The sequence below is a fragment of the Aedes aegypti genome, chromosome 1 (assembly GCF_002204515.2).
Source record: "Aedes aegypti strain LVP_AGWG chromosome 1, AaegL5.0 Primary Assembly, whole genome shotgun sequence".
NCBI classification, from domain to species: Eukaryota; Metazoa; Arthropoda; class Insecta; order Diptera; family Culicidae; genus Aedes; species Aedes aegypti.
This window is the reverse complement of record NC_035107.1, coordinates 56,301,831-56,327,401: the sequence shown is the minus strand read 5'-3', so window position 1 is coordinate 56,327,401 and position 25,571 is coordinate 56,301,831. Positions and strand designations below refer to the sequence as shown.

The following is a 25,571-nucleotide window of genomic DNA, read 5'->3' as shown; positions in this document are numbered from 1 at the left end:
TACTTTTCACTTTTTCAGCCATAAAAACGGTGGGCTGCATTTGACGTTTCGTGAGAGGGGAATCTGGGCTGCATATGACGTTGATATTTTTCCTCTTCGCGAGTCTCTCTCAGGTATGTATAACTCTTTAATCGCCTTTAATCATTCTTTTGCTATTTTAGGTTTCATTTAGATCAAATCCGGAGACGCTCAAGGAATATAGAACCAATTCCCCACAATTCCTAACTGGCTGTTCGGGCAACCAGGGCCCCGCCGGTGCGGAAGTCTTGGTCGTAAGCCAAAAGCTGCTGGTCTAGCCAACGGCAGCTTTCGGGGTGGGCACCAAAGGCCTCTTTCGACTTCGAGGTCCCAGGGAGTTTCGGATGGGGGAGATTTCGGCGTGGTGATCGTATTAAAATATAAAATTGACCTTGAAACTCGTGGTTTATTTAGATGGCTTGGCTAGCACGCTATTTTGGCGGGACGTATCAGCCTGTTTGGGCTCGCCGGCCTTCGTAAGCGAGCGTCGCAGGCAATGGGCGCAGTACTCGGGGGGTGATGGAACCAATCCGTAACAGGTGGGGTGAGATGGACAGGGTATGAGGCGACATCCACGTAGTGGTTTTTGGGCTCGGGTATTGGCTGTTGCTGATGAGAAGTCGGTGAGTGATGGCCCGCAGACTTATCGTTGGCATACACTGGGTGCCATCATCAATCTCTCGACGGCTTGGTACGGTTGACTTGCGGCGGTAATGACGACCTTGCAATTGCCGTGACCGTTGTACGGGCGATTAACTTCGCAACACCAATGTAGAGATTTTTCGGGTCGATAGGCTAACTACTCCTGAACTCCCTATCTGATGTCACCGAAACCCCCTTTTGAGCCTCGCGGTTTTCTTCTATCGAGAGCAAGCCATTCTCACTGTATCCGCTCGCATCGATGTCACTTTCACTTCGCCTTCAAAAATTCACCACCCACCATTCGATTGTGTGCGTGCTTGACCGCCGCAGCCATCGATCATGGTTTTAATTAAACGTTAACTATCTTACAATATTTAACCCTAACACCACGCCAATCAACAAACAAGTTACCGTTCGGTGACAAGTGGGTGAAGATCGGGACGCCTAATTCCCCGAAGGACAACGTTGGAGTCAAGAACCCACCTAGGCGGAACCCTAGAAGATCCTGCCGAACTCTCTTTCAGTCAAGAACAACTGCTACAACTAAAATTCCAAAAACTCGGCAGCATATGCCAGCGGCTTCTTCATCTCTGCCAAGTCTGGGTCCCACACTGGGACCTGCACTAGGTGGAGCTCTGTTGAAGACTGAAAACGGCCCATTATTCGAACCAGAAAGTCCTGAAATGGCAACAACCGATACCACACAAAGAACCCCTGTCTACAACCCCGTTTCGGAGACATCTTTTATTGCCCCACTTGGACTGGAGGCTATGAATGCACAGCTCTATGATATCTTGCGTTGCTCCCGCTATGGAACTCAAGTTGCAATTCTACCTGGCTGTTCTACAGACTACACACTTAGCTCAAATCACCGAAGTCGGTAATTCGTTTACCGAAATCTCAACAGCTGAACGGTCGGTAATCAGTTCGGTAAACGAACCGATTACCGAACGATCGGTGATTTGAATTTTTCAGCGCAGATGTCAAAACTACCGATCGTTCGGTGATTTTTTACCGAAAAGCTGTAATCCATGACCGCCGGTTGTTTTTTACCCCTGGAAGCTTATCAGCAACATGAAAAATAGACAAAATACCGCATTATAATCTTCATATTTTTATTCCATCCTTATGATTGTACAACTGTATATGTTCATTCGCGTTTAAGCTTCATTACGACACGGATAAGTAAGGAATCAAGCAAGTCGTAAGATGGGGCCGTCGTTGTTGTTGATGAAAGCTGGCTGCGTTGCTCCCAATATGAGACGAACAAAACGAGTAGCTGCTAGTGCACGGTGGTTCCTAGAAGCCGTACTGCAAATAATTTTGATTTTTACTTTATAAAACGTTCAGAAACTTGTATGCTTACCTTCATCGTAATAGTTTTTACACAAAATGTTTGCAGCTTCTGAAGACTCACCAGGAAAAAAATACATGATAGCAAGCGTCGATGGCGTCAATTTTCAGATTTACCGATTTCGGTAAACTAACAGATTAATTACCGAAACATCGGTTGAATATTTCACCGTTGTCGGTAATGCTGGCGAATTACAGACGCCTCAGTAAAAATGATGACAGATTCTCGTCAGTTCACCGAAATTCAGTAATTTTGCTGTCAAAAACTGCGTGATTACCGAAACATCTGTAGTTTGGTAAATTACAGATCAGATTCGGTGATTTTATTTACCGAACTCTCACACTCTGTTTGAAACAGAGTAAATCTGAAAATTGACGCCATCGACGCTTGCTATTATGTATTTTTTTCCTGGTGAGTCTTCAGAAGCTGCAAACATTTTGTGTAAAAACTATTACGATGAAGGTAAGCATACAAGTTTCTGAACGTTTTATAAAGTAAAAATCAAAATTATTTGCAGTACGGCTTCTAGGAACCACCGTGCACTAGCAGCTACTCGTTTTGTTCGTCTCATATTGGGAGCAACGCAGCCAGCTTTCATCAACAACAACGACAACAACAACAACAATGAAGCTTAAACGCGAATGAACATATACAGTTGTACAATCATAAGGATGGAATAAAAATATGAAGATTATAATGCGGTATTTTGTCTATTTTTCATGTTGCTGATAAGCTTCCAGGGGTAAAAAACAACCGGCGGTCATGGATTACAGCTTTTCGGTAAAAAATCACCGAACGATCGGTAGTTTTGACATCTGCGCTGAAAAATTCAAATCACCGATCGTTCGGTAATCGGTTCGTTTACCGAACTGATTACCGACCGTTCAGCTGTTGAGATTTCGGTAAACGAATTATCGACTTCGGTGATTTGAGCTAAGTGTGTACAACAGCGAATACCTTCTAAGTCTCAGATCAGCAAACCCTGTAACTCTGGCGAATATGGGACCTCTACTCGACGTAGCGATGTTGGAAGCCACACACGGCCCTCTATATGATCCAAAAATTTCGGCAAAGGTGATAGCAACTAGAAAGGGAGGCAGAAAAATAAGCCGTAGTAATCGTTCAGTGTTTGCATTACAATGAAATATGAACGGCTACTGTAACAATCTTGCAGACCTAGAGTAAATGGTAAGTAAACAACATCCTGCAATCATGGCGATCGCGTTGATCTCTACATAATGAATAGCACTCTTAGAAAGGGTTACCAATGGTCAATCAAAATGGGCTCAAACTCGTGCCAGTCTGTGGCGATTGGTGTCGCCTCGGATCTGCCCTTCACAGTGGTCACGTGAGGCACCGACCTAATAGCTGTAGCAATTCGCATATCATGGCCGCTTCCGGTATCAGTAATATCCATGTATCTACCAAACAGGCACATGCCAAACTTAGAAACTCAGCTTTGTGACTTGGTTGATCAAGTTCCAGAGCCAGTCGTTCTCCTCGGAGATTTTAACAGTCATCACCACACATGGGGAAGCAGAAAATCCAACGTACTGCTATCGCAAATTTCGCCGTTCGCAAAAACCTCGAGATTTTGAACGATGGGGCACCTACGTCCATCCGAGGTCGAGTGGAGTCCGCCATAGACCTATCAATTGTATCTGCATCAATTCTCAGCCGCTTTCTCTGTTCAATTAACGAGTACACCCGGGGTAGCTATCACTTTCCCATATCGATCACTATTGCAGGAACACCGAAACCCGATACATCACGTCACCCTCGCTGGCTTTATAACAAAGCAAATTGGACAGAGTTTCAGGCGGCGCTAGAATATGCTCTCAATAAAGCTAAAGGGAAATCAGCTGGAAAAAATGGTTAATCGAAGATTGATGGAATTCCTCGAAATTGGACGAAGCGAACATGCGGAATAAATTGACAGAAAAAAAAACAAAAACAATTAACTGTCAAGGCTTGCTGAGGACATATTTCCAAGTTTCAGTTCAGTGGTGGTGCCAGCTTCTGTCAGATATTTTATAGCATATTGTTTTTATGGCGCGCGTAAAAAGCTGGATACAAGTTCATAGTGATGAACGTACATACAATTATGTTATAGCAACCGTTACCATAAAATCGAGAGAGATCAAGAAGACAAATCTAATATCTAGTGAATAATTTCTATTGGAAGCCTTGACAAGCGTGAGGAATCTGTAGAAAATCTTCCGGAAGACTTCGCAGGGACATATTAATAGGAGTTCTTGAATAAATATTGGAAAAAAACCATGAATAAATCCTTCATTCATCGTAAAACAGTTCAAGAGGCCTTGCTCACAAAGACCACATTCTGGTATGCAGTAAGAAAGTTAAAAGTTTTTAAAAACACAGTTTTCGCAGCCAGGCATGGGCATAGTAAATCCGCTACGCATGATTTATTGCAACTTACACAGCTTAGAGTTACTATACCGTAAAAACTGTGGTACCGTATTCTGGACGGTCAGCGAAAATATTGATGGCCATGTTTGTTGTTTCTTGGCGCCGTTTATCGCTGTTGTTGGAGTTTTTCGTGCGAATTAATCATTTTAGTGAATAAAACAATTGGAAATAGTACTAGTTTTGAAGCAAAACCATGCGAACGTTGTTATGCCAGGTAAGTTATATAATAGTTTGTCCTAATATGCCACGGGATTGATTCTGATTATTTTACTTTTCCAGCTGAGCGGTGCAGGGTGCAGCAGAAAAAAAATCTCCCTACGAATGAATCTGCAAACCCCACCGTATAGATATGAAGATCGCAATGTATCATGTGGTTTCAAACCCCAAATGCAGCCGGAATCAGCAACCTGGTCAGCAACAGACCTTGGGATTCATGAATTCAAGTTTTTCACCACATCGGATTTATTGGAAACCTGGAAATATTATATTGACCTAGAGGTAGTTATTTGCTCATTGCGAAACAGCCAACTGTACTCTTAAAAAAAGTACAAAAAACCAGCTGATCGCAGCTGTCTCATGGATTGCCTTATGCTTTATCGTTGTTGCTATGTTCGCATGATAAAGAACAAATGCGATGCATCATTTATTTTGTCATGATCACTAGATTTTCATCCTTGGGAGTGATTGAAAAATTATGGCATGGTAGCGTAAAAAGCTGGATTTCCGAAACAGTGCGGTTGATGAGTACTAGTGAGCATAATAAGTTCAATGCGGAATAAAAAAAATCAACTTTGGTGATGTTATTACCATTGGAAAAAAAACGCTCAAATTTTAGTAGTTAATATTACAGTGTACCCCCGTTAATTTGAACGATACCTCATGCAAACCATCGGGGTTCATTTTTAATTTGAACATCTAGTCACCCTAGAAACGTTTTTCTGGTTACCTCTTTCACTGTTTTGTTTTGATTCTGCGTTTCGTTCCACAGTGTTCCATTTCACTTTACTCCGTTCCATGAGCTAAATGACGTTTGAACCATTTTTAATCTGAACGACGTGCAAATTAGCGGGGTACAAATTAAAAAGTGTTCAGATTAAATGTGGTCAAACCAACGGGGGTACCCGGTACCTACTTCGAATTATTTGTAGCTCTTTGTGGTACAGTCGACACTCCACATGAGTAGTGTTTGATCCTTCGACCTTGACGCTTGCTCCTGCGGGGGCGAGCGATGAGGGCAGGATCAAACATGTCGCGCGTCGGTCGAGTAAAGTGAAAAAGTGCCGCGTTCGATTAGTTCTTTTTAATTCTTCGACCTTGACGCTTGCTCCTGGGCAGTGCGTCAAGAAAGCCCGAGCAGTCGTCAGTTGTTTTCCCTCTCGGGTCGCGCGCCTATTTTCTCTGAGTGCTTTTATATAGCCGAGCAAACGAGTGAAGCTGAAAGTGGTTTGTTGCTGCTCAGTCAAGGATGACGGATCAATTGGTGAGCTCGTTTCATGCTACTATTTTTAATCTATAAAATATGTATGACTGCACATTTAATAGTTACAACGGTGGGACGTAAATACGATTTTTCAGCAAACTATGAATGAGTAGATGAAAAAACCGAATTTAGTACTATACCATTTAATTCCACTAGAGTTTGTATCCTTTGACAGATACGCGTATTTCGACCTCAAGTGTAAGGCCGTCTTCAGTGTCGTGTACTAGACTCGACTTTGAATGGTTCATCACTGTGAGTTTCGACATAAGCTCTGATTCATGAATTATTTATATTCAAAATTTTTTTAAACACCCCTTTTTTTACCTTTATTTTTGTAATTATAAAAAAACTTTGAATGGTTCGACACTACAAGTGTAGACTTGCGAAAGGTTCACTTTATTCAACAAACTTTGGATGGTTCGCCACTGCAGTGCACTGTAAGTGTCGGCATAAGAATAAGAGTGTTCTATGATGTTCCAGCCAATCGAGTTTTTTTGTTTCTTTTTAAATAAGTAAAATATAATAACACATGCTTTCGTCCTGACAGCTGTAGGAATGTTACATTTAGGTATTTGTTCAACAAACTTTGAATGGTTCGTCACCTCAAGTGTCGGCATATTTTTCCTCTACATAGAAATTGTTCATATCAAATGAAAATATTATATTTACATATATCTCACAAATAATTATTTATCATGGTCTAATCACTTATCAAAAAGAATCCTGTTACCCAACGATTAACAAACATCCCTCCCAGTAACCTTTGTGGAGATGCAGAGGCAAACACGGTCTCCAAATAGCAAAGCTTACACACTAACATTCCTTCCCCCAATCCCACCTGACTGCAAGGACGTGGCCGGCGTCGTTGACCCTGTATAAATTGAGGCACTGAATTACGCAGAAGATTATGGCCAATCCCAGCCGAACTTCTAGTTGATTGTTTGTGCATTTTCACTGACGTCGGTCAATCACGGAATAGCAACCATTGATATGTGTAGTCAGTCTAAGCTAAGTTAAGCTTTGTGGTACAGTGAAACCTCCATGAGTCGATATTGAAGGAACCATCGACTCATGGAAATATCGAGCAATGGAACAGCAATCCTTTGGAAAGCTGCTTCTAGGGACCATCATAGTAACCATGAAATTTTGTTTTTAGTATGGTTCCATGAGTCGATATCGAGTCATGGAACATCGACTCATGGAGGTATCACTGTATAGTCGACACTCCACATATCGATATCTCTCCATATGCCGATGATTTTTTTCGGTCCCTTCATTCTGCAAACATTTTCACACTCCACATCTTGATATCCTCCTTATCTCGATACAGTGATCCCTCCATGAGTCGATGTTCCATGACTCGATATCGACTCATGGAACCATACTGAAAACAAAATTTCATGGTTACTATGATGGTCCCTTCAAACAGCTTTCCAAAGGATTGCTGTTCCATGACTCGATATTTCCATGAGTCGATGGTCCCTTCAATATCGACTCATGGAGGTTTCACTGTATCTCCCTATCTCGAAGTGACTTTCATTTCCGATTTTCTCTCCGTGTGATATACTCATTATCAAAGGTTACTAGACTAGATTTTAGGGGCTTACAATAATTTGCGAAGACGAAATGACATCTGTTCGTTTTTAATCTTCCTGGTAACGGAGTAATTTTTAATCTAGTATTTATCAAAAAAAAAAATTCTATGTCACGATCTCGATGGTTCCTTCAATATAGTCTACTGTAATACTGATATAACGATTATTTGTATTACACTTGCTTACATTTCCATAAGAGATTTATACGATACAGCAGACTTCAGAGGGGTGGTCACTTAGAGCATGTGTCGGAAGAAAGGATGATGATGATGATGATGATTATTTAGCCACCATCAGCGCAAGGATTACCTATGGCTGCAGAATCATACCGGGATGGAATGATCTACCTGATGGTTTGTTGTAGCAGGGCTAGTTAATATCTTTGAAGACCTTTGGAAGACAACACTAAGGCTGTTTTCTCATGATAAAAGGCTGACGCACTTTCATCCAGTCAACAGTTCAATTAACTCCCTTAGGCTACCCCTCCCCAATACCCAATATATAGTAATATATCATATATAGTGTTATTAAAGTATCTTACCTCTGTTATTAAAGTATCTTACCTCTGTTATTAAAGTATCTTACCTCTTTGTACCTACAGTTTAATAATATGAAAACTGCGTACATAGGTACAACCAGATTACCACTATCTACGTGTCCAGTACACAAATTATATGATTACTTTCCCCCCATGAAATGAAAAACGGCGGAGTAATCATGAGGATAATCCTCACATGTTTCATGGAATGTTTAAAAGCAATTGGTCATCGATTGTGCAGTTTGTCGCTTCTGAGTTTAGAGCATTATCCGCACTCGTGCACCAATGGCCCTCAAGCAATCACAAACCATGTGAGATTCAATTGAAACAAACTCACCGGATACACCTTTCAGCTGAAATGTCTCCTTATCTGTGAACCATTTAAGAAGGATGATGAGCGACCCACGATCCATCGGGTACTGTCGATACTTAGTTGCAATAAATCCATAATAGAGCGGCTTACAAATCACATCCAGAATTGAACGAATTACACAAATTGCTTGAACTATTCGTCATGTTTCTATACTAGGCAAAATAAAACAATTTTCAGAAATTTGACGGAGCAAAACATTTTTGCTTCCGTTTTTAATCACCGCACACTTCGATCGTCAGCATGTGTCGGAAGAAAGGAAGGCAAGAAAGACGTCGCGACTTCTTCGTGGAAGGCCACGAATACGTTGGCTGTACGCAGTGGGAGAGAACTTGAGTGTTAAACGTTTGAGTCAACTGGAGAAGTATCTCTCAATATCGACGAAGATGAAGTTCTACAATGCGCACTGTAATGGCGTGATGGTACGCCGAAGGTACGCGTGATGGTAACAAGATACGAGGTACGATGTAGGAGAATAACATCAAAAGAAATACAATTCGGACATGCCCACCAATCTCTTCCTTCTTCTGTCACCACTTGTTCAATGGCATTTGGGGATGGCACAGCTTTTTCGCTATATTGCCGGCGGTTTAATCTCTTGCTAGTGACACACATTTCCTAGATGCCTATGCTGTTGACCAACACTGTATCAGAGAAATGGGCCTGTTATCTTGAAGTATGATTTGCAAAAAAGCTAATCTCCGTCGTACCCGAATTCTGCGGGCTATATCTGCGCTCGCAAAGAGGTAACAACCTATCAGTATCAAAATGACACCGCTTTCGATTGGAGTGGCACTTCTATGTGTGGCCGCTTTTGCGTTCCTAAACTACGTCTTCAGCTACTGGAATCGACGGGGCGTTCAACAGCTTACGCCGTACTTCCCATTCGGGAACTTCTCGGACCTCTTCCTGGGCAAGGCGTCCTTCCCGAAGATTTGCGAAACGCTCTACGAACGCACCAAGAAATGGCGCTTACTTGGAGTATACATCCTGCTACGGCCGGTGCTATTGGTTAACGATCCCCAACTGGCCAAGGACATCATGGTGAAGGACTTCCAGCACTTCCACGATCGTGGAACGCACGTGGACGAAGAGAACGATCCCCTGAGTGGACATCTCTTTTCGCTGGCAGGCGAAAAGTGGAAGCACCTCCGTGCTAAGCTGACTCCGACCTTCACTAGTGGTCGCTTGAAGGGCATGTTCCAGACCTTGGTCGATACGGGTGAGGTTCTACAGGAGTACATCCACAAGTGTGCAAAAAACGAGGAAGTCGTGGAAATTCGCGAAATTCTGGCACGTTACAACACCGATAACATAGCATCGGTGGCGTTTGGCATTAAGATAGACTCGATCAACAACCCCAACGAACCGTTCCGCCAGATTGGACGAAAGGTAGGTGTGCGACTGATAACTCTCTGTCTATGCTGATTATGAATCGTTATCTAACATACTCATAATTTTAGTTTTTCGAATCAAACTTCCGAAACAACATGCGTTTGATGATAACGTTTATTTTGCCGAAGCTGAACAAATACTTCAAGATTAAGTCCGTTGACGCCGAGGTGGAGCAGTTCATTCTGGGCATGGCCAAAGAAACGCTCGAATACCGTGAGAAAAACGGCGTCGTACGGAAAGACATGATGCAACTGTTGATACAGCTTCGGAACACCGGAACCGTATCGGTCGACGAACGCTGGGACGTGGAAACCTCCACCAATTACAAGAAGCTCACGATCGGAGAAGTCGCTGCGCAAGCGCACGTTTTCTTCCTGGCCGGTTTCGAGACATCGTCGTCGACTATGTCCTTCTGCCTGTACGAACTGGCCAAGAATCCGGAAGTTCAGCGCAAGGTGCAAGCAGAAATAGACTCCGTCACCGCTCTCCACGGCGGAAAACTAACCTACGACAGTATCAACGAGATGCGCTACTTGGAATGCTGCATCGACGAAACCCTCCGCAAGTACCCTCCGGTTCCGGTCCTGAACCGCGAGTGCACCAAAGACTACAAAGTGCCAGATTCCGACATCACCATCGAAAAAGGAACAGCCGTCATCCTACAGATATCGGCGATGCACCACGACCCGCAGTACTATCCGGACCCGATGCGGTTCGTACCGGAGCGGTTCCTCGATCCGGATATGAAGGGCAAACCTTACGCACCGTTCGGTGATGGACCGAGGATTTGCATTGGGCTGCGCATGGGTAAAATACAGACCAAGGTGGGTCTGTGTCTGCTGTTGTCGAAGTTCAACTTTGAACTATATGGCCACAAAGAGTCGGAACTGGTGATGAGTCCGAACAATTTCCTGAACACACCGGTGAACGGGATCAATTTGAAGGTTAGCTGTCGCGTGTAGACTAATAATGTTTATAAAATAGAAATAAATGTGGTAGAATTTTAGTAGAAACTTGTTTTCTCTTTTGTGTGTCTTTTTGACTTAATAATAGGGTAACGACTGTTTATTTCGTTCTTAATCGCTAACAGTTGGCGCCAGCGGCAAAAAGTACAGGCAACCACCTTTCGAACATTCAGTTTCTGTCACCGGCCGCCGAGCGACGACACTGTTGTTTGTATTCCTCCCACTGATCACGCTACGCTGGATTCTCAAATTTCTCAAACTTTCAACACAAGCGCATGGAAGAATGGTAGTCGGAGAACTGTCAATACATATGGAAAATAATGAAAAACGTAAATTACTTGCAATTTGGAAACTGGATCAAAAAAGTAGTGATTAGAAATCAAGTGTAAAGTGAATACATAACTTTTTGTGTTTAGTTCATCTTCCGTAGAGCTTTCTTTGCTTCAGGATTTCGTTTTTACTACCACTGAAAAAGAGCCATCTATTGCCTTTTCAGTTTTGAATATCGCCCTATTCATCCTGCCGAGCATACTTTTTTCAGAAGGTAATTCTAAGATTTTTTCAGGGAATGTCCGTGAGTTTACATGAAGATTTCTCAAGGAATTTCATCAGAAATTAGTTCAGGGCTTTACAAAACAATCTTTAGGAATTGCTACAGCTTTCATTCCAGAGATTTTTCCAAAGGGGCCCAGATAGCCGTAGCGGTAAACGCGCAGCTATTCAGCATGACCAAGCTGAGGGTCGTAGGTTCGAATCCCACCGGTCGAGGATCTTTTCGGGTTGGAAATTTTCTCGACTTCCCAGGGCATAGAGTATCTTCGTACCTGCCACACGATATACACATGCAAAAATGGTCATTGGCATAGTAAGCTCTCAGTGAATAACAGTGGAAGTGCTCATAAGAACACTAAGCTGAGAAGCAGGCTCTGTCCCAGTGGGGACGTAACGCCAGAAAGAAGAAGAACAAGTAGGATTATATTTAAATTAATATTTTTAATATTTTTAGGATTATATTTAAATTAAAATTTTTAATATTTTTCTGGAAATATTTTTATTTTCCGTGTATTTAACGGAAAAAACAGGTTTAAAATTATTTGAATACCAACAAGCTCTTCTTTTGTGATAGGTTGATCGTAGAAAAATATAAAAGGTACGATTTTTTATATCAAACGTTAATTGAACCCCGGGTATTTATAGGTTATATAAGAATACAATTTTTCAAACAATTTTCAAAAATACAAAAAAGTTTCAAAAGTCATAAAAAAAACTTTTCTTATATGCGTGTTATGAGTGAAGGTTGTAGCCAAAAATAAAATCATCTTGATTTCCGAGCTACGAAAAAATACACAAAATTCCAAAGTGTACCCCGTCTAAAAGCGGGGTTGGGTATTAGAGGGTTAAAAAAGGCATGCATATTTTAAGGTGATTATAGAACGAAGCCACACCTCAAATTTTCAAGAGCACAAGACTTGAGAACCAAACAGCACTCCGCGTTAAAAGTCTATCCCATTGGTCACAACCAGGAAGCAAGCAAGTTGATTGGTTTTCTATGCGATCTGTTGTCAGATACTCTCGTCTTGTGCACTTGAAAATTCAAAGTTTGGCTTCGTTTTATAATCACCTTAAGGATGTGTTATTCTACGCGAACACGTGTACGGGTGAGATCCCCCAGTACCGGACACCTAAGCCGCTAAATTCGTAGTTCAAACAATATTTATTTTATACGGTCTTGGTGCCTATTTATGAAACATATTATCGTATTTGTAGCGTACAAAAATAAGTTTAAAAATATAAATATGAATTTTGACATTGCATTTCGATGATGTATTTTAGTACCAAATTGACCAATATTAAAAGGTGGCACCCAATACCGGAAAATATCTGAAAAAGCCTCGAATTCTGTAAATGTGTACATCATTGAAAGTTTTCACTCTATGATTAGTATTTTACTGCCAATTCAATGAAGTTGCAACATTCACAAGAGTAATTTGAGTTTACTTAGTGTGCAAGTGGTTCGTCAAAAAACCTCTTTCATATATAATGAACAATAACACATTTCACGTGTTGTTCTGAATTTTCATTCTTCCTATTCTATTGTCAATGAAATTCATGATATATTTGAAGACATTGGTGCAAAAAATATAAAGATATCCTGTAACAATTGAAGCTACCTTATTTAGTTCAAATATGATACAAAATACATCAAATTACTATCAAATTATGATGGTATTCCATTGTTCCTGTGAGATCAAAATTGTTTTTCCATATTCAAAATTATTATTAAATATGTAAGTTCAAATTTAGAGCGATACATCAAACATATCTGGTTTTCCAAAAAAAAAAAGCGTGTACATTTCAAGGATGTGTTATTCCACGCAACCATTTCCCTCTAACTAGCTTAATTTTCTTCTACTACGAAATCTTGATTGGACCATGATTTCTCAATTTTTTGACGGTGTCCGGTATTGGGTGCTGTCCGGTACTAGGGGATTTCCTATATTTTTTTCTTGTTTTCTTATCGTTAAATAAACTATGGATGGTTCGTCACTGTAAGTGTCGTCATAAGCTCTTATTTTAGTTTTATAAAATTTAAAGCTACACGTACGTTTTATTTGAAATATTTGTCGCAATCACTAAAAACAACCTTTGAATAGTTTGACATTGAAATTGTCGACAAACTGATCAATAACTTTTTCAAATTGAGGTTATATGAATCGCATCACTTACCAAGGTGAATGCTGATCATGTAGCTTTTAAACCTTCCCAAAACAAACTCTTTCCCGTGAAAAGAATGGAGATGTAGAGCTGATCTCGGTCTCTAGTAGCAATGGACGTCACACTAATGTCGAATTCGTTTTTGAACCCAGGTTGGAACTGGCGCAACCCGTTCTGAATCACAGTTTCAACCCCAACCCGATTCAGGTTCGACCGAACAACAATTTGCTTGACGTTTGTTTGTTTATGTGTTGATCACCGACCCAGTTCCTAAAAACGAAAACGACATAACATTCTTTCTCCTCCTCGATGACCGTAGGAACGTGACAGACGCTGTTATTGACATTAATAAGACATTAATCCTCGAAATTGTACATTGAAGATGGTATGCTACTCTCAAGCTACTTCTATTGGTTAAATGTGCAATTTTGATTATTCCAGTCAATCACGGAGTAGCAACTATTGTACGGTACGTTTATTGTACGGTCATCAATGCTTATGCTTATTATTCCAACAGAACTCTTGAAGGTTTTCCACAGAATTCCTATAGAAATCCAACAGGATTCCCACAAGGTTCTCCAAGAATATCCACCAGATTTCCACAGAATTTCCCTGGGATCCTCATGAAAACAACACACTATTTACACAGTATTTCAACATAACTCTTACATGATTTCCACAGTATTGCAACTAAAAACCCAAGATTCTCACAGGAATTCTAGGATTCCCATTTGACCATTCCCACTGGAATGACAGAATCCTCACTGGAATTCCGTCATCCACACTGGAATATCTAAATTCTTACTGGAAATCCCCATTAGAAATCCAGGATCCATACTGTAATCCAAGTAAATCCTATATTGGAATCCAAGAACCCACACTGGAAACTAAAAATCCCTCATGGAATCCCAATATATACACTGAAATTCTAGGATCAACTCAGGAAGTTCTAGGATCCACACAAGAATGCCAGGATTTATCTAGGAAACCAAAGACCCATATTCCAATCCCATGATCCACATATAAATCGCAAGACACACGCGGGTATTTCAAGATACGAACTGGAATCTCAAGGTCCTTACTGGAATCTCGAGATCCTCACTGAAATCTCAGGTTTTACACTGGAATTCCACGACCCAAGATACAATCCAAACTGGACTACCTGGATTCACAAAGCAATCCCAATATCCACAGTGACACACTACGAACCAAACAACAGCCCCAGGAGGCACACTGAGCTACAACAAACCACACTGGAATCCCAATATCTGTATTAGAAGTTCAGGATCCACAATGCAGTAAGATAATCAACACTAGAATCCCAGGATCCACACTGAAACGCAGGATTCACACTGGATTTCCAGCATTCACACTGGAAACCCAGAATCCATGGGAATTTATCCCAGGTTCCATACTGAAATTTCAGGATCAGCAATGAAATTCAAAGATCTGTACCGGAATCCTAGAATCTACACTGGAATCCCAGCATCCACACTGGAATCCCAGAATTCAGACTCAGATGATATCCACAAGTTCTAGGATCCACACTGGAATCACAGGATTCACACTGACATCGCAAGATTACTTACTTACTTATTTGGCTTTACATCAATTATCTTGATAAAGCCTCGCCAACAATAATTCGCCAATTCACTCGGTTCATGGCCGCTCCTCTCCATCCTCGACTGTGACCCACGCTCTCCAGGTCCTGGTGCACCTGGTCAATCCACCTAGCTCGCTGCGCCCCACGCCTTCGTGTTCCGACCGGATTCGTAGCGAACACCATCTTTACAAGGTTGTTGTCCGGCATTCTTGCAACATGCCCTGCCCAGCGTATCCTTCCAGCTTTAGCTACCTTCACGATACTGGGTTCGCCGTAGAGTTGAGCGAGCTCGTGGTTCATCCTTCGCCGCCACACGCCGTTCTCCTGTACGCCGCCGAAGATCGTCCTTAGCACTCGGCGTTCGAAAACCCCAAAAGCTTGCAAGTCCTCCTCGAGCATAGACCACGCCTCATGCCCATAGAGGACTACCGGTCTTGTGCGCGTTTTGTACATCGTACATTTGGTGCGGGGGAGAATCTTTCTTGACCGCAGTTTCTTCTGGAGCCCATAGTAGGCACGACTTCCGCTGATGATGCGCCTTCGTATTTCCCGACTAATATTGTTGTCAGCCGTCAACAAGGATCCGAGGTAGACGAACTCGTCCACCACCTCGAAGGTATCTCCGTCTATCGTAACACTGCTTCCTAGGCGGGTCCTGTCGCGCTCAGTACCGCCAACCAGCATGTACTTTGTTTTCGACGCATTCACCATTAGCCCGACTCTTGTTGCTTCGCGTTTTAGGCGGGTGAACAAATCTGCCACCGTTTCAAATTTTCTCCCAATAATATCCATGTCGTCCGCGAAGCAAACAAATTGTCCGGATCTCGTGAAAATCGTGCCTCGGCTGTTAAGTCCGGCTCTCCGCATAACACCTTCAAGCGCAATATTGAACAACAGGCACGAAAGTCCATCGCCCTGTCGTAGTCCCCGCCGAGACTCGAACGAACTGGAGTGTTCGCCCCCAGAGATCTTCACGCAGTTTTGCACACCGTCCATCGTTGCTCTCTCTGATCAATCTTGTGAGCTTCCCGGGAAAATTGTTCTCGTCCATGATTTTCCATAGCTCGACGCGGTAGTATCGACCAGGTATGGTGCGTAGGGACCTGGTACTCACGGTATTCCTGGAGGATATGCCGCACGGAAAAGATCTGGTCCGTTGTCGAGCGGCCGTCGATGAAACCTGCTTGATAACTTCCCACGAACTCGTTTGCTATAGGTGATAGACGACGGAAGAGAATCTGGGATAGCACTTTGTAGGCGGCGTTTAGGATTGCACGATAATTTTCACACTCCAGTTCGTCGCCCTTTTTGTAGATAGGGCATATAACGCCTTGCTTCCACTTCTCCGGTAGTTGTTCCGTTTCCCAGATTCTGACTATCAGCCGATGCAGACAAGCGGCCAACCTGTCCGGGCCCATCTTGATGAGTTCGGCTCCGATACCATCCTTGCCAGCGGCTTTGTTGTTCTTGAGCTGTTGAATGGCATCCTTAACTTCCCCTATCGTGGGAGCTGGTTGGTTTCCGCTGTCCGCTGTGCTGACGTAGCCATCGCCTTCGTTGTCCTGACCTTCTGTCCCTGTGTTCTCTGCGCCATTCAGGCGTTCATCGTAGTGCTGCTTCCACCTTTCGATCACCTGTGTCCTGTGTGCGAACCACATTGCCGGGTCCGACTTCCAAAATTCCGACCATTTGACAGCAACTGCAGCGGCTGTGGCTGATTGTTGACGATTTGTGGCTGCTAATTTTCGGTCATGTTTGGCACTTGTTTTCACTCCGTATTTAACGTAAATTCGATATAAAGATTAATAAAGACTGCGACGATTACAGAATAACAACACGACACGTTTATTGCGTCACTCTAACTGACTTAACATCAACAGTGGCAGTGTTGCCACCACAGCCGCATTTCGTCCTATTATTTAAGTGGATGGTACATAGCTGGGTGCTGCGAACTGAATCCCTTTTTATTTTCAAGCAAATCTTGAATTGAGTTGAGTTTGACATATTAGTTCTTCAAACGTCACTTTGAGTTCTCTGTTTATCAAATTTCGGTCTCTGATCTCTCTCTGGAGAGCTTGAATGCGTCCTAGCTCGAATGACTTTCTCATTGTGAAATCGGCAAATAGTGGGTCTGCTAGAAGTCCGTGGATGTATTCCATTTTTATGTGACTGTGCCTGTGGATTGCAACGCTGAGTTCGTTCGTGCCGGAGGAGCAATTGAAAGGATCATGATGGTTTTATTATTCCGGCCGTAGCATACCCCCTCAATCAAGAAAGTGGGCTAATAAGATGTATAAACTCGATTCCTAGCATCAAACCGAATACAGGTCGGACTCGATTATCCGGAGACTCGATTATCCGGGGACTCGATTATCCGGGATTCGATTATCCGGAATTTTAGACTCGATTATCCGGAATTTGTTTTTTGATGTTCTTGTTTTTCAATTTTTATGCATAAATTTGAGATAATTTGGTATTGCAATATACAATATGAATGGTTTTGCAGTTTTGAACGTTTATAAGAAAAGGGGGGTTTGAAAAGGTGTTTTTTTGTGTATGCTGGTCAAAAATTTGTTTTTCTTGTAAAGACTCCTACTGATCCTAGAAATAATTTCTGGCTACGTCACCGCATCATATAAATAAAACAACGTAAAAGATAATATTTAAGTTCTTTTATCGAAGCTTTCAATTTTGTTCTTAGTGATTCGATTATCCGGAAGATTCGATTATCCGGAGTGAAAAAAAATCGATACTCCGGATAATCGAGTCTGACCTGTAACATCGAAAACAACGATTCTGATTAATCAATTTCGGAAACACCGATGTCGTCAGCATCTCGAACGCTTTGATTTTGAAGATTATTTGGGAGGCCAAGAGCCAGAAGAAGAAGAAATGCTCAACCGACAAGCCTGAAATGTTGCGCATAGAATGTCAAGTATTTATCCTTGTGTGTATATTAGATACACTGTTGTTGAAATAAGTTTATTCCTTAAATATTATTTAGACTATTAAACAATTTGTTTCAATATAAAAAAAAAACAAAAATAAATATATTTTTTTATTTTTGAGATTACTATACTTTCTCAGGAGATCACATTACTCTCTCACGAATAACATAACCTCAATTTGGAATGTTTGGCTCCGACAATCAGGCTCCCGCTTGACAAGCATATTGAGTCAGACCGCAGCACCCAGGTAGATAGTAATCTCCCTTTGCTCCTATGCGCAACCCTGTGCACGCGCCCTGTTGGGTCTCGAAAAACCTCGTAGAAGATCACCGTCAATGGCATTTCCCATATGCTAATCAACATTGCACATTCAAGGGTCTGATTGTGCTCTTAACCCACCCTCAGTTTGTAATCTTCTCACCAGCTTAAAATTATATTTTCCTGGAGTTTAAATGATTTCAATGAATGGTAACCGTATTATGCAGTAGCTTGATAAGGACCACTAAATCACAATACCTGAGTGATTCCAAGCAACAGCACCAAAATTTGGTAAATTTTTTAATTCATTTTTTTCTATTGAGCTGAAACTTTGCACAGTTTTCCAGTTCCATCTAAATCGTCATTTTCCGATATCAAATCTTCAAGTTGAGTCACGACTAACTTTTCAAAAGGGTGTATGTGAAAATGGTTCAAAAATATTCAAAAAGCTGCACAGCAAAAACGGTTCGTTCGATTGTTAGACAACTAAAGAAACAAAGTTAGACAACTAAATAAAGATTCCAAAAAAAATACACACAGTAAAAAAAAATTTTTTTTTGCATTAAAAAACATAATTTTTGACACAAAAACTCAAATATCTCAAAACCCTATCGGAATACCAACGTCCAAAACGGTCCATTATATTAGCTATCTACCATAAAAATTTGGTGATGGTAAACCAATAAACAAAAAAGTTATGACATTTCAAACATGTCACAATTTTCATATTTAGTAGAAAAAAAAATTTTTTTTTTCGGTGTAAATTATTACGGGAACCGCAGTTTGTTGCTGATTTTATTGTTAAGGGCCTTGCGTGAATTAAACAAGTCGTTTTCATGTATTCATTAGTATTATGTATATTATATGTATAAATATTATGTATATATATAAATATTATATGTATATGTATATATGTATAAATTAAAATGAATTAACAGATTACACGAAAATAATTTTTTTTACCAGGATATATTTTTTTTAGAGTATGATCGATGAGTTTCTAAATGTTATATATAAACTTTACAAGTTTTGGATTTGGGTATGCGTTATGAGATCATGAAAACATTTTATTAATACTTATTTATTTATTTATTGTTATTCAATTTTTTTACAATATCGAACACTTTTGCATCATTATCAGTACAGTTCGAGTATAGTTTTGCTTTAATTTTATTTTCTGACAATGGAATGGAACAGTGAAATTTTTGGGTTCCTTGGATCGTTTTCGCGTTATTATATTGCTCGCTGAGCTCTGATGCCGTTAATTCGTACTCTTCAGTAGTAGTAAAACAAAATGATAATTTTGTTAAATCTTCTTCTTTTCTGCGATTCGCCCAATCAAATAGTTCTTTTGCAGTTTTAATTGGATGCTCACGTTCTTTGGCTAAACTTGCTCTTGTGGCCATGCGCTTTATGGTTCCTCCAATAGCATCACAAGGACCTTTGCCATGTGACGTAGCAAAGAAATGCCATTCTGCATCAATTCCGTACTTTGATTTAAATTGACATAGGCTTACGGTTTTTGTACTGCGATGCTGCTTAATCAGACATGAAATATATCTTTCTGATTTCTTTATCCTTATCAACGCGTAAAAAGTTAATCATTTTGGCAATGAACAAATTTACAGATACTGAGTCGTGCCTTAAATCTTCGGAAATTACAATAAAACTAAAATGTTCAATTTGCGTACTTCCATTGAAATAAATAACGAATGGATAAATTGTAGCTTGTTGTACGTTCCAGTGATGGGACTGCACTTCATCTTGCAATACAAAGCTATAGTTTTCAGAAAAATCACAAATGACTAAAAATTCACCATCTTGTAATGTATGTTTCGTATTTTTTAAAAAGCGGGATTGCTCTGTTTTAATAAAGTCGTGAGGAATTAAACTTTCTAATTTCAAGCAAAAAATGACACAAACTCATCTACAGGTTTTACAATAGTTTCTAGGTCACACCTATCCGTGGTCACCCATTGCTCAAATGATAACTGATCAATATAATTTTCTTCAAACTCAGCGAATAAAGTATTTTCCAATGATGAAGAATCTGGACAATCCGAACAAGATCGTAGATAGCAATTTGATGTTGTATTTTCACACAAAAGACTACCAGTTAACATTTTAATATCCTTTGATAAATTGATTCTTTTCAAACTATGTAAGATTAGGTTAATATTTTCGTGTGTTGTGCACTTTCCATCTTTTTTCTACTTACTTCATCGTCTTCAAAATATTGAATTATTTTTTCTTTTGTCTCATCTGTTAATGAAGTACTCGACCTAGCATTTTTGGTTGCAAGACAGTTATTTTTGAATTGTTTTGCCTCTTTTGCTGTACTTCTATTGGTTTTGAACTCATCAATGGCGTCTTGAATAGACCACGAGCTTGGCAGCATCGACAAAATCAATAATTTTTCTTTCCTTGTCGTGGCTAGATTCGAGAACCAGCTATCCCTTCGTTGAAGCGTTCGATGTTGACCTTCTGGATGCACTCATCTTCTGATTGATTTGTTGAAACAGATGTCGCTGATGGTACCGTGGCAAGACTATCTGCACTTGGTACTTCTGGTAACTCCTCAGTTGTTGTTGTTTTCGAACTTCCTGCAACCTGATCCACCGATGATGTACAGATTGCCCGTTTGTCAACGGTTAAACGGCAGGACGTACAAATGCGTAAATTTGTATTCAATGTAGACATTGGAGCATAACCAGCCGCTTTCAGTTTATCTATGGTGATTTCGGTGAGATTTCGTAGCTCTTTCGAATACTTTTTTTCTGCAAACGGCCTGCAACAGTTGAGAAAGCGACTACTCATGTTGCTCGTTAGATTTTAATAAACAAAATCACTTTTAAGTTTTTACTGACTAGTTTGGTGTCGTTTGCTTGACTGAAGAAAAATTTTACAATTAAATCTTTTATAACCATAGTGGTAGTATATTTTTAGCTTTTTCGTGAGTATGTTCATGGTATGTACCTATCATGTTTTTGATGTTGTTGAAGTTACTCGCTTTCTCCCAAATATGATTAACAAAGTCTATTCTCTACCAAGGCGGGTCTATACCCAGGTGTAATCAGATTTTAACTTTGTGGAGAAAACCAGCGCCGAGAAAACCGACCTGCTTTACCTGGGTATAGACCCGCCTTGTTCTCTACGAGGTAAACTTTTTACAGGTAAACTAGTCGTATACCTGTATAGAAAACTTTTTTTGTAGCTTTTGTCTTCAATATTACATTTTTTATAGGTTTGTTTTATCAAAAGGTTTCAACACTATTGAGAGAATTTTTCTTCAGTTACGTACAATAAAAAATATGACACTATCAAGACTTTAGATCACAACACTGGATCGCGTCTAACTTTCTAATAGATGCTATAATAGTTATGAATAATTAAATAAAATATCATGAAAACAACTTGTTAACCTCATGTGGTACCCTTAACAAAAAATTCAGCAACAAACTGCGGTCCTGAAAAAAATTAACAATGAAAAAAAAATAAAAAAAATTTCACTAAGTGTCAAATTTGTGAAATATTTGAAATGTCATAACTTTTTTGTTTATTGGCTTACCATCACCAAATTTTTATGGTAGATAGCTAATATAATGGACCGTTTTCCCTCAAAAAATTACGTTGGTATTCCGATAGGGTTTTGAGATATTTGAGTTTTTGTGACAAAAATGATGTTTTTTAATGCAAAAAAATTTTTTTTTGCTGTGTGTATTTTTTTTGGAATCTTTATTTAGTTGTCTAACTTTTTTCTTTAGTTGTCTAGCAATCGAACGAACCGTTTTTGCTGTGCAGCTTTTTGAATATTTTTGAACCATTTTCACATACACCCTTTTGAAAAGTTAGTCGTGACTCAACTTGAAGATTTGATATCGGAAAATGACGATTTAGATGGAACTGAAAAACTGTGCAAAGTTTCAGATATTTTTGAAATGGTCGATCAGAATCGACTTGCATGCCTCCGTGGAATCCCTCACCTACAAAGTCTGATTAATGTAATAAAAACATTGTTATCGTTTTGAAGCTCATGCAACCTCTAATCAACACTACAAGATACAGCGATCAAATATTTAAAACCATCACTCCCTCGAAAATATAATTCCAAGCCCAGGGTGAACATATTCTATCGTGAATAACTGCCTCAAAATAATTTCCCTGATTGTGATCAAAATTCCCTGAGAATTCCAGGTTTTTTCCAGGTTGAATAAAATTCCCTGATAAATCCAGGTTTTGCAGGTAGTGGACAGCCTGATATATAAGAGCTCTAGGAATAGAATTGTTTGTTAGGTTTATCTCGTGAAAAAAAAAAACTCGTGGGTATTGTTCCGGTTGATCGTCCTGTTTTCCTATAAGATTATGGGCCCACGATTGGGGAACATTATTGAAATTGCTGCCTTTAAAGTTATTGACTTGTGTTCAACAAATTCTCATTTTCAATGATTAATTAGCCACTGTTATTTCTCACATCACAACACAAGGTACTACTAAGTTTCGAAGACAATATTTCATTGAATTTTTTGCCAAAATCCATTTTTTAAAGCTAGATAAATATTTGAATAGTTCACATTAAGATTATTTACCTTATTACAGTTGTAGTACGTTACGACTACAATCAACGATAACGTAATCTGAAGGGAGATAATAGTTGCCCCACTGACCACCATTAACAATCCAGTGAATGAACTAGATAACATAAGCTTCTCTGTTATAAATCAAAACCCATGCATAATTGCTCTTATCATCAGAAGGCGGTTTTCCATTCTTGCAAAATGGTCGTAGATTTGCAGTTGCATTTCTCATCTTGAACTATACAGACGACGTTCTAAGCAATCTGCCATGCTGCTTTGCCTCCTCATACTGGGCTCCATCGCAACCTTCTACCTATTCCTCCATCACCACTACAGCTATTGGAAACGCCAAGGCATTCCACAATTGAAACCATCGTTCGCCTTCGGAGACTTCGGTTCGGTCATTCGAGGTCGAGCTAACTTCGTGCACCACCTGCAAGGCATTTACGAGCGCACGAAAAGGGACTATTCCCTGCTCGGACTCTACGTCCTGTTCCGCCCAGCACTGCTCGTGAACGATTTCGTGGTGGCCCGGGATATCCTGTCGAGGGACTTTCAGCACTTTGGCGACAGAGGGATATATGTGGACGAGAAGCGGGACCCTTTCAGCGGTCACCTGTTTGCGCTGGACGGAGAAAGGTGGAACTTTGTGCGGCACAAAGTAGCTCCGGCATTTACGCCGTTGAAACTGAAGGATGTCTTTCAAACGCAACTGATTGGCGGAGTAGTGCTTCAAGATTATTTGAAGCGTTTTGCGGAAAGTGGACAGTCGGTAGACGTGGCAGATTTGTTCCTTCGCTATTCGGTGGACATGATTGCTTCGGTGGCTTTTGGAGTGGAAATTGATTCCGTAAATTGTCCGGATGAGCAGTTCTATAGAGTAGCTCACAGTAGTGTGGAGTCCAACGTAAAGAATCTACTTCGGTGGACAGGCGGTTTCTTGATTCCTAAGGTTTTGAAGTATACTGGGACTCGTTTAGTTGACCAGCATGTTCAGGACTTCTTCATGCATGTCGTGCAACAGACAGTGGAGTATCGAGAGAAAACTGGCTTTACTCGAAGAGATGTTCTTCAGTCCTTACTGAAAATTATGAAAACTGAAAGTCAGGATGTTTCGATGGATTTTACCATCACCGATTTGACTGTTACGGCCTTCACATTCCTCTTGGCCGGAATGGAAACCAGCTCATCAACTGCGACCTTCTGCCTGTATGAAATAGTCAACAATCAGGAAATCCAACGCCGGCTTCAAAAGGAAATTGATGAATCCCTCCAAGAACATGATGGACTCATCACTTATGACAGTGTAGTGGCCATGAAATACCTGGACCATTGCGTAAACGAAGCCATGCGCAAATTTCCCGCCCTCGCATATCTTCACCGGATTTGCACCGAAGACTACTTGGTCCCCGGCACGCGAACCATCATCAAGAAAGGAACCCTCGTCCTTATTCCCATCTACGCTCTTCAACGGGACCAGGAATTCTTCCCCCATCCGAACCTTTTCCTCCCGGATCGCTTCGACGACCCGGAAGCCATCCGCCAAGCACCTTTCTTCCCCTTCGGAGAAGGACCCCGCTCGTGCATCGGGCAACGAATGGGCAAAATGAACGTTAAAATAGCCCTGGTTCATCTGATTTCGCGCTACAACTTTACCCTCGCGAACCCAGTCGACCAAGGGCGGGAAGCTCCGATCGATCCGTTACATTTCACCATTTCCCCTCATGGAAGTTTCAACATGAACGTTACTCACCGGAAGTGCTCCAGCCCGAGCAGCCACTCCAAATCCTTGACGAACCACTCGGTTTCGCTGGCCCACTGATCCAGCGGGGCACCTTCCTCCACTAGGCCGTTTCGCATGGGGAAAGCGGCGTACCGGGTGAAGCAACGCGATTCCTTCCATTTCTCGTGCTGGAATAAAATAACAAATTTCATTGGAATAAATATAAACAAAATATAGAAGTGATACCAACCAGGGCAGGCACCTTCCGTTTCACTCCGTCTTCGTCGAACGAGAGCAGCAACTCGTTCAGCGGGAGGTTTTTCTCGTTCTGTGAATCAGTCAGAAATTTGCATCATTTGGGGAAAGGGAGGAAATTTTAGAATTGGATTTACCTCGAATGTTACGAAAACCATGATCGATAATTTCTGCCACCAGCTAGTTCACTAAGTTAGGAGTTTACTGCATTGATTTTCGTTGCAAATGTGTACAAATATCACCGATTTTTCATAAAAAAAACGCTAGCACAAAAATAATTCGCAAGCTTTTTTTTGGATTTCGCAACGTAGATTATTTGTCAACATCAGCTGATTCCGGAAGCGCTGTCAAATTGTACACTGTAAGACCAAAGTACCCTTTAAAGGGTAAAAAAGTACCCTCTTTGAGAGAAACTAGTTTAACTCATAAAAAGAGTAAAGGGCCTTTACTCTTTAAAGAGTAAACGGCTTGTACGTCAAATCAACGGGTATTTTTTACTCTTTTTCCAGATTGCATAATTTTGTCAAATGGGTGAAAAATACCCTTTTTGTGCTCTTTTCTGACGAGAATAAAAATGAATTTGATTATAATTTTCTATAAATATTTGTAATAAATAATTAATCAGAAAACAGCTTATTTTAATAATGGTTTTATTTTATATGATTTCTCTTACATAAGTTTTACATAACCTTAATCATTTTTTCATAC

General features: G+C 40.6%; 2 protein-coding genes across 2 annotated transcripts in view; one reads left to right on the top strand and one right to left on the bottom strand.

The window, feature by feature from the left end:
* The window catches only part of LOC5564965 (activating signal cointegrator 1 complex subunit 2), a 30,223-nt gene extending 5,001 nt beyond the window's left edge, over positions 1 to 25,222 (bottom strand). Inside the window, exons 1-3 of the mRNA XM_021854961.1 lie at positions 25,001 to 25,222; positions 24,859 to 24,936; positions 24,639 to 24,796 (exon numbers count right to left, since the gene is read on the bottom strand). Coding sequence (XP_021710653.1) covers positions 24,639 to 24,796; positions 24,859 to 24,936; positions 25,001 to 25,021 — 257 coding nt within the window. The 5' untranslated portion in view covers positions 25,022 to 25,222. The remainder of the gene's footprint in view (positions 1 to 24,638; positions 24,797 to 24,858; positions 24,937 to 25,000) is intronic.
* Positions 9,173 to 10,835, top strand: LOC5564963 (probable cytochrome P450 6d5). The gene is made up of 2 exons (XM_001649261.3): positions 9,173 to 9,819; positions 9,891 to 10,835. The coding sequence occupies exons 1-2, from the start codon at positions 9,196 to 9,198 to the stop codon at positions 10,782 to 10,784; spliced, it is 1,518 nt and encodes a 505-aa protein (XP_001649311.2). The 5' UTR covers positions 9,173 to 9,195; the 3' UTR covers positions 10,785 to 10,835.
* Positions 25,223 to 25,571: the final 349 nt, after the last annotated feature.